The 9,122-nt window shown below is 53.4% G+C and overlaps 1 protein-coding gene across 1 annotated transcript; it reads left to right on the top strand.

Moving 5' to 3' along the window:
- Positions 1–4,241: 4,241 nt before the first annotated feature.
- On the top strand, positions 4,242–7,638 carry T069G_01797 (GATA zinc finger domain-containing protein; the record flags this gene model as incomplete). Its single annotated transcript, XM_056169007.1, has 4 exons — positions 4,242–4,681; positions 4,885–5,269; positions 5,599–7,393; positions 7,433–7,638. The coding sequence occupies 4 exons, from the start codon at positions 4,242–4,244 to the stop codon at positions 7,636–7,638; spliced, it is 2,826 nt and encodes a 941-aa protein (XP_056034323.1).
- Between the last annotated feature and the right edge of the window lie 1,484 nt (positions 7,639–9,122).

The raw sequence follows: 9,122 nt of genomic DNA, 5'->3' as shown, positions 1-9,122 counted from the left end.
AAGAGGACGTTACACAAGGAATAGCCCGGACATGATTTCAATGCAGCCTCCCAGATCGTACCTGTATCCGGTGGACGGGCCATCTAGCGACGAGCTGGGTCTGGTGATGTTTATTGGCCATGTATTATGACGACTGTCATGCAACACGCAACATGCAACTGGCCGGCCAATCGAGCAAAATGCAGGCAGCCTTTTTGCGTCCTTGGCCCGGGTGGGGGCACTCCGGCAGGAACGCCACTCGCAGGATGCTTTAATGAGCCTAAATCGGTGAGCCGCCGTGCCAACAGGGTAAAAATAGAGAGGCACGAGGGATCGCGGAAGAGCGAGCCGGGTAAGAATGGGTGTCGTCTTCGGGGTTAAGGTCCCGAGGCGAGAGTGGTCCGTAAAAAGATGGCTCTTGCGTTCGGCAACCCTCGTCCTTGTTCGCGTACGGGGATTGGGGGAGCGGGCAAATGCACGAAATATAGCCTGTTGCGAGTACCGCGAGTACCGCAGAGAGAGCTCGTCGGTACATGTACGCGTACTGTGCTGGACGAGTATACGAGCAGCAGTGCTTGGTTGGCAGCAGCTTCGTCGTGTTTGGTGTTTCTGGCTCTCTCCACGTCTCCCTTGCTTGCTTGCTTGCTTGCTTGGAACTGGCCCGCATGGCTAAAGCCCGCCCGCCCGAGCACCCTGCTCACGGCTTGGTTAGCTGCTCGATAGAACGTGGGAGCGCAGGGTAGCACTCAGTCCAGTTTTCAGCGTCATGTCTGCCTGTGGATTCAACCAAGAAATGACTTGTGTTTGCTGCACCAGCGCCCGTGGTCCATGTACCGACGGCTTGCCTCTCTCAGCTAGCACCGGCCGTGTTCCTCCAATGGCGGCGCCGCAAAGCCATGATTGGTGCCTCTGCAGCCTTTTTGCCGGACTGAGCGGCCCTGGTCGATGCGCAAGGGCTGGCCTGGCGCTTCCGATGCACGAGAACGAACCGGCTCAAGCAGCCATGGCCTGTTGCCAGCCAGCCAGCCAGCCACGGGTGGGGGCAGTCCAAGGTCTACGAGTACTAGCAGGCAGAGAGAGACAAGGAGAGAACTCGGGGAAAAAAGAGGCTCGACAAGCCGCGAGGAGCTGCAAGGGAGGGGGAGAAACGAGGCCATGCAGATGGAGGGGTGAGGAGGGAGGGGGAGCTGGTTGGATCTGTTTTGGGGCATTGACGAGAGAAAAAGCAGCGTGTGAGTGACGCGAGAGACTGAAAGAGAGGCAGTCGAGACGAGACGAGATCTGAGGGGCTGGAGGGGCTTGGAGACAGTCCCACAAGCACATGTCAGAGCAAGTGGTCAGCGAGATAAAGCTTGCCACTAGCAGATAAGAACGAGCAGCGGACCACGGCTGCGTCAAAAGCTGGTACAGACGCAGACCGCGGCTGCTCGGCGGCTTTGCTGGTAACGACTAACAATACAGTACTCACTCGTATACGTGCTGCGAGTCATCGTTTGTTCGGCCTCGCAAGGACGCCACAGGGCCATCCAGCCATTTTCATGGCCCTGCATTTGGTGTTGTTGGAGGCGCATGGCAATACTTCCAGTTGTGGCAGAAGCCGCCTGGCCCAGACTCGATTCAGGCTCGGGCTGGGACTACTCGTATAGTCGACCTGGCTTGCATGCGGGAATGCGCCGGAACTGCGAGTACCGAGAACAAAGAGTGCGTGTGGTGGCCACAAGAGTAGCGCTACGGGCTGATGCTGATGGCTGCTCCCAAATTGTCATGGATTGAATAATAGAGCAGTCATACTCCTACTAATAGCCATGACTGATGGCTCGGTGTCCCTCATTTCATCCCATCAACTAACTAAATGCCTTCCCACGCTCGCCAAGGGGGCAGCTGGTACTTACGGAGTATTTCTGTATGAGGGCCCTCTTGTCAACGGAGTCGTGCGTAAGCTACTCGGTGCTAGCTGAAGATATTCCGTTGACAGTGGCTTTATTCCCGTTGATGCGATGGGATTTAGCAAGGCACTATCGAGCAGTATGGGTACTATCCAGCAATGGAGTACGAGTATTACTCCGAGTCTACGAGTAGTGGTATACCCTTCTCTTATTAGCACTTCAGCTCGCTCGGATACCCTCCGTGCCATGTTCTTGAAGCATACGAGTCTCGAGTTTCTGTACTACTAATAGCAGTAATTAATAGTATTGGTATTTCATTTATTTTCTTTGCCTCCCCCACGCCCAGGCCCCCACAAGGCAGCGCAAAAGACGGACTAGGGTGCGGTCCCCTCGACACCCGTTGCATGCCCGCCTCCATCGTGAGTGAAACCCTGTTTTGAATGGTACCCAATGTATCGTGGTGATGCTCTCGTCATGAGCGAGTCGGAACGGGAGACACGGCCGTTGTTGCGCATCGTGGGGCCGAGCGTCTGTTTCTGCAAATGGATGGGTTGGGATGGGTTGCTGCAAAGCAGAAGCACATGCTAGCGTCACGGTACCATGTACGAGCGTGTACATTGACGATTCTTGGTTTCTTCGGCAGTATGGCAAGTAACTGTGCTGTAGCGAGCACCACTGCAGCAATTGCCGACTACGGAGTACGGAGTACGAGTACAAGCACATCCGATCGACTTGAATCAAGGCAGGGAAAACCTGTTCTTCCCCCGCTCTGCAATAGCACCTCGGGCCAACCCTTGTTTTGCGCTCTATTCGTTGTTGGGCCGGAGTGTGGTTTGCTAAGCTCTCCTGATCGCGCTGATCACGCCGTCATGGCCGCATCTAGATCGCTGCCTCAACTGGGCGTATACGACAATGAGCTGCTACCAGAACATCATCTGCTGCGTAAAGTAAAGTACAAGTACTCGTACAGCAAAAACGCCGCCGTGCACTACCACGAACGGAATGTCTCAGGGTTCGGGATGGTGGGGCTGCGCGATGGGGCCCATTTAGCAGCAAGCGCGACTCCGTTCTCGGTACAAGAGGCACTTGTCTGCAGTACCCTTGAGGGTTCTGCTTGGCAGTATTGCTAGCACTTGCAAGTACTTTTTTTTTCTTCGCGGCATTCTCGTATGCGAGTTTTTCTACATTATGAACGACAGGCAAATATAATAGACAATGATTATTGCAAAGGAGTTTAGTATCAATATTTTCAAGCAGCCTCAAGCCTTATACAGTAGCAGGCATAACAATAACTTGAAGGTTATACAGCAATGAAGAGGTTTGGGTACCTTGCACGCAGTAAGTTTGGTACAAGCAAGTACAAGTTCCGTACTTTGGTGGGACCCGACGGCTCTGAGCCACGAGGGTCCTTCCATGTCAATATCCGGTACTCCAATTCCAGGTATGGATACTTGGCCACGCTGCCAACCAAGCCATCATTCCACCTCCCCATTGAGCGTAGCAGCCGTACCTCTACCTCGCCTCCAAGTAGACGGCGCTGCAGGCATTGGTCTGTAATCATGAGAAAGCGCGGCAGGTACGGGGACGGGAGTATTATCGGTCAGTCTCCATCTTCACGGCTCCATTTTTGCTTCTAACCATCTGCTGCTAATTACCTAGAATCGGAGCATCACGCTCTGGATGGCCCTCTCTGTGACTCTGTCGCTCTCTCTATTTCCCGCATCTCACATCTCACTCAACGGTGATTTTGAATTTGAAACCAAGCAAAACAAAAACAACGGCCGCCGCTTTCGCACATCTCGACTCTCTCCCCTCAGACATACTCTTAGACAAGGGCAGCCAGCGCTTCGCTCGCTCGCTCGATCTGAGTCCACACCGAGGGCCCTCTTTTCGGCCGTCCAGTCCTACCTCAACTAACGCACTGCTGACGGTGAAGCTGCACCCGTACTCGTACTTAACAGTCTTAGTACATGCTCGGTCCTGTGCTCGTCCTTGCTGAACAGACAACCGCAACGCAAGCTGTGCCTGCTCGTTGATTGACCAGACGGACCCGCCCGGCCAGAGTGCGGCCGTTTTCCCAATTCACTCATACAAGCAGCCTGTCGCCAGCTTTTTTTTCCCCTTCCCTCTTTACTTTCGCCTGTCACAGGCCAGCCGCCATCCAAGCAAGACTATACAGGGGTCGTTACTTTTTTTTTTCTTTAATCCTCTCTTGTCACCCCTCCACTCGGCTCGCATTCGCATCATCCTACATATACCTACCTTTCAACTTACGTACTCAGAATCGCCGCGCCTATTGCGGCCGCCCAGTCTGTCTTCCAAGCGTCGCTGTCAATAGCAATCCCGCAGTCCATGGCAGTTGTCAGCCCGATTGCGATGCACCCGACCGTCACAGAACACGATTACCGCTTTCCGCGAAGACCCGATCCCCATCGAAGTACCGACCGCATTTTCGCCCGCATGGATTCGCAAGACGGCCATGTCGCACTCACCAACGGCAATGCCGCCGCCGCCGCTGCTATGACGAGCGGGCAGCCAGCCTCGTCGTCAAAAAACAACATCCTCAACGCCGCCCTGTTTGACGGGTTCCAAAAGGTGGAGGCGAGCTCGTCCGACCAGGATAACGACTTCGAGAAGATGCAGAGCGAAGATCCGCTAGCCGCCCAGATCTGGAAGTTCTTCACCAAGACCAAGCAGCAGCTGCCGAACCAGCAGCGAATGGAGAACTTGACGTGGCGCATGATGGCTCTGAACCTGCGCAGGCGTCAGCAGCAGCAGCAGCAGCAGCAGCAGCAGCAGCAGAAGACGCACAACAGGTATTATTATATTTTTCTGTCATCCCGTCTCATGCCCTGCCATGTTCATTTGATTGGTCTGTCGTTTCTTGCATCGATGTCGTTTAACAGGCTAGATATGGCTTGGCCTCCCCTTTGGGGGGAGCGGAGCGGGTTCGCTCTTCATCACATCATCCCGGCACTGGCTGACATATTTTCTCTTTTCCTTTTTCCTCGCATGGCAGATCTCTCTCCCAGCCGACTCAACCACAAAACACTCCCAGCGGCATTGCCCAGCAGCTGCGAAAGACGTCCGACATCCATGCTCAGGGCATGGATGCCATGAACATTGACGACTTCATCTTCGCCGAAGAGGGAGGAGCTTCCATCAACGACACCTCACCGCAGCCTCCTGCATCGTCTCTCTCCGGTCCCCAGACCGCCGCCATCAAGACCAGCAAATCATCCAAGCCGCTGGCTTCGGCAATCCCCATCAAGGGCCGCAAGGGTTCTACCAATCAGTTCGTAGCGCAGTCCGTCCCTGTGCCGCCACCTCACCAGCGGGGGCACAATGATGAATTTCATTACGTCCCTCGACATGACAGGAAGACGAGTATAGACGACCGCAGGGTGAGTCAATTTCAATAGGAAAAACTATAACCCACCCAACGCCCAGGAGAACAAGCTTTCTGGGACGCCTTGTAACTCTGTACCTTTTTTGGGGGTTTTTTCGTTGGCGTGGTTTCACTTGCAGTTGCTTTCTTTCTCCCACCTTAATCCCCTTTGCTTTTTTTCCCTTTCCATAATGGTCACATCCTTTCCCTAAAGAGCACACATCCTTTCCCTTTTCTAGCATGCGGCCGTCCATCTTCTCTCCCAATCCAGACTTGTTACGAGATATCCCTTATACACGCCCCTCTCCCCTCTTGACGTGCCCGCCGCTAACAATGGAACAAAAGACGAGGAAACGGCCTGCCAACTTCTCTCCACATGTGAGTGCCATCAACACTAGCTCATCAGGCCTAAACCTCGACTTGGAGGCCGACTCTGAGCTCAATGGATACTCTCTCGACAACTCCAACGCAATGCCCATGCAGCACCAAATGGCCAACAACCAAAGCTCGGCCTTTAATTTGGATGCCTTTATGGACAATGACCTTGGTTCCAGCCATCACTTCCAATCCAACTTCTCCTTCTCCCCTTCTACGTCTCCCATGATGCAGAATGGTCCCTTTCAATCCATGTACGGCAACGCTGGGTTACAATCTTCCCTTAACAACCCCGATTTTTACTCTCCAACCGGCTCGGGCTATCCGTCGGCAACCTCTACTCCCATGCCCGACAGTGAAGGCGTCTACTTTGGCTCCCAGGATATGCAGCACCACCACCAGCACCACCGTGCGCAGGGTTTCCGACAGAGCTCTTCCAACATCAACCATCACATGAACCACCCGTTCTTGTATGATGCCGCGCGTGGCAGCAGTGCCAACCCCAACAGCAACGGCGCCGTCTTCCCCGCCACAACTTCAAGCTCAGAAGCAGTGCCAGCGTTCAGTACCGGCCCAAGCTCATTTGCGCACATCGACCCAAGCCAAGTTTTCCAGACAGATTCGCAGGTCGCATCTCCTGTTCTGCCAATGCAGCAAGGAAACATGCTTGGCTTCGGAGGCGAGTCTGATGAAGATGATGGCAATGCCTTTTTGGACCGCGGCGGCGTTGGCCTCCACGGCGACTTCACATCTGCCGTCGACGAGGCCGGGTCTTTTGGCTGGGATGCCTCGCTCCCAGGCCAGTTCAGCACGCAAGCTGCTCGCTTTCCCGGCGGCCCGACTCGCAAGCAAGTTCAGATCGGCGGCATTACGACTGATTACGTCGACACCAGTGGTGACTGGGACGGCAACAACCTGAGCCGATCACACTCGCAGTCGCTTGGTATGGGCAACGACAAGCGACAGAATAGACTCCCTCGCAACTCGTCAACTCCCTCGCACATGGCGACCAAGCACAGCGGCTTCGAGCAGATTGCCCAGTCGCTCCCCAGCTCTCCGGGTGGCCATGCTCCGGGAACCGCTTCGGGCTTCTCGTCAGTTGCGCCAAGCAGGCCAACTTCACCGCCCCCAAGCTCCAAGCATGGCTCCTCGACCAATCTGCATGCGGTTAGTGGTAACCCCGGCGAGAGCAGCACTCCCACCACTTGCACCAACTGCTTCACCCAGACGACTCCGCTGTGGAGACGAAATCCCGAGGGTCAGCCTCTCTGCAATGCCTGTGGCCTCTTCCTAAAGCTCCACGGTGTCGTGCGTCCTCTGAGCTTGAAGACAGACGTCATCAAGAAGCGAAACAGAGGGTCTGGCGCCAATCTTCCCGTCGGAGGATCGCGGAAAAAGAATGGCACTGGCTCCAATGCCGCCTCGAGAAAGAACTCTACGCTGTCCATGTCTGCCGCTGCCGCTGCCGCTGCCGCCGCCGCTGCTCCTGTGACAAATAGCCAAGTTGTGACAACGCCGCCATCGGCAACTCGACCCAGCAGCAACAGGGATGGTGACAGCCCCAGTAGCAGCGGACAGCACACCGCAGGCAGCACGCCGGGTAGCCAATATGGAGGGGCCACCATAGTGGGTGGTAAAGGTGTTGTGCCAATCGCTGCTGCGCCGATGAAAACAACGCCAGGACCTGGAGCTGGAGCTTCATCGTCCGCATCTCGGCCGGCCACGGCGCCGTCCAAGAGGCAGCGCAGGAACAGCAGGAGCGAGGGTACCTCATTATCGGCCATGGACATTGATGGTCCTGCAGAACCCGTTGGGCGACAACTCGGCACGACCCCCAGCATGCCTTCCATCTCCAGCGCCATGATGTCGAATAATAACTTCGCCATGGGCCAACGCTCCATGATGGGATCAAGCATGGTGTCTTTGGGCGGTGCCCAATCCAACCTGGTCAACAGCGCCGGCGGCTCATCAGGCCCTCAGGAATGGGAGTGGCTGACTATGAGTCTTTAAAGGCCACTGGATTTCAACTTTTTGATTTTTTTTTAATATTGAAACGAAACAAATGGCATAAAATCACTGGTTGGTTTCCTTGCCATATGAAAATTCAAAAAAAATTAATCCAACTCTTGGAAGGCTATATGAAGGAGCAGGCTTTTAATACTGGTGGTTTTGCATTACTTGCAAATGAGTCTTGGGCGGTATGTAGGAAATTGGGCGCAAAAGAATGGGCATCTCCACGGCGCGATGGTTCAAGCAATGATACCTGGGTCTGAATTTTTATTTGTTAGCACGACTGTTTCTCACGGTCTGATGATTTTGTTCCGGGAAATATGGGTGGAGAAATTCATTGGAGTGTTTTTGGTTTGATATCCGCAACCATGGCGAAAAGGAGGCGTCCACCAAAAACCGACCGAGGGTGGCTTATTGCGCCTCGACGGCGACTCAAATTCCCTCGATTCGACGTCTACATAATCAATCACATTAGGCCCATTAAAGCAAAAAATACAAGGGCCATCCATATGGCCAAGATCTGAACTGAAGATGGAAGAAGCTGGTTGATACATCCACCGCATATTTTTCGCCTCTCTGTCGTCGGATGAATCACATGATAGATTAATTTTGGGATAGTTTGGGTGGCGCCTTCAATTTGCTTCTCAACCAACGCCCCGGGAGGAACGAGTCCGCTTTCTTCTTATTCTCTTATTGTCGTTTATTCGGTTTATTTTCAACGTTTGAATGAGGGATATCCACCTTTTCCTTTGTTTCTGCTTTTCGCTTTACGAGAGAATTGACTCGATGGGAAAGGCTTTCTACTTGACGGAGATTGGCTGCGGCGCAAGAATTCCTGGTTTGTTTTCTATATATGATTTTGGGCGCTACCCCTGTTTTTGAATGACTGGGCAATGATGGGAGGAGTTTGTTGATTGCACGCGTTACTGTTGGAAAGACGCATGATAGTATCGATGGGGAGTATTTCTGCAGAGACAGACTTTACAATAAATTCCTATTTTGGAAAACTCTGTTTTGTTCACCATGTGAAGGCGCTGACAAGTATCACCGACACGACACACTGACACTAACACTGACACTGGCACTTTCATGCAAAAGTCATACATTCGATTGTCTACCTGTGTACCATATACTCGTGCTCGTTACTCCTACATGAATGCATCAATTCCGCCCCGGAATCCCAATGCCAGCCCGGCCAACCTGGCAGTCCGCCCCTTGCATGCCGTCCTTTATACCATGAGAAGAGCCAGACTCACACCAACCCGCGCATCTTTTTAGTTTTTGGTCGATAATCCTTTTCTCTGCAAACTCCAAATCCATAACAAAAGAACATAACAGATGATGAAAAAAAGAAAATGGCTAGTAGCACATTAAACGAGTAGTAGTAGTAGCATGTGGTTTTTGAATGCCAATGGCCGACACGTTGGGGTATCGTAACCAGAAAAGAAAGGAAGAGGAAACCCCCAAAAGGGCAAGGCAGACAG

This window comes from Trichoderma breve, chromosome 1 (genome assembly GCF_028502605.1).
Source record: "Trichoderma breve strain T069 chromosome 1, whole genome shotgun sequence".
In the NCBI taxonomy this organism is placed as follows: Eukaryota; Fungi; Ascomycota; class Sordariomycetes; order Hypocreales; family Hypocreaceae; genus Trichoderma; species Trichoderma breve.
Note: the sequence above shows the minus strand (reverse complement) of the source record. Positions and strands in the feature narration are given on the sequence as shown.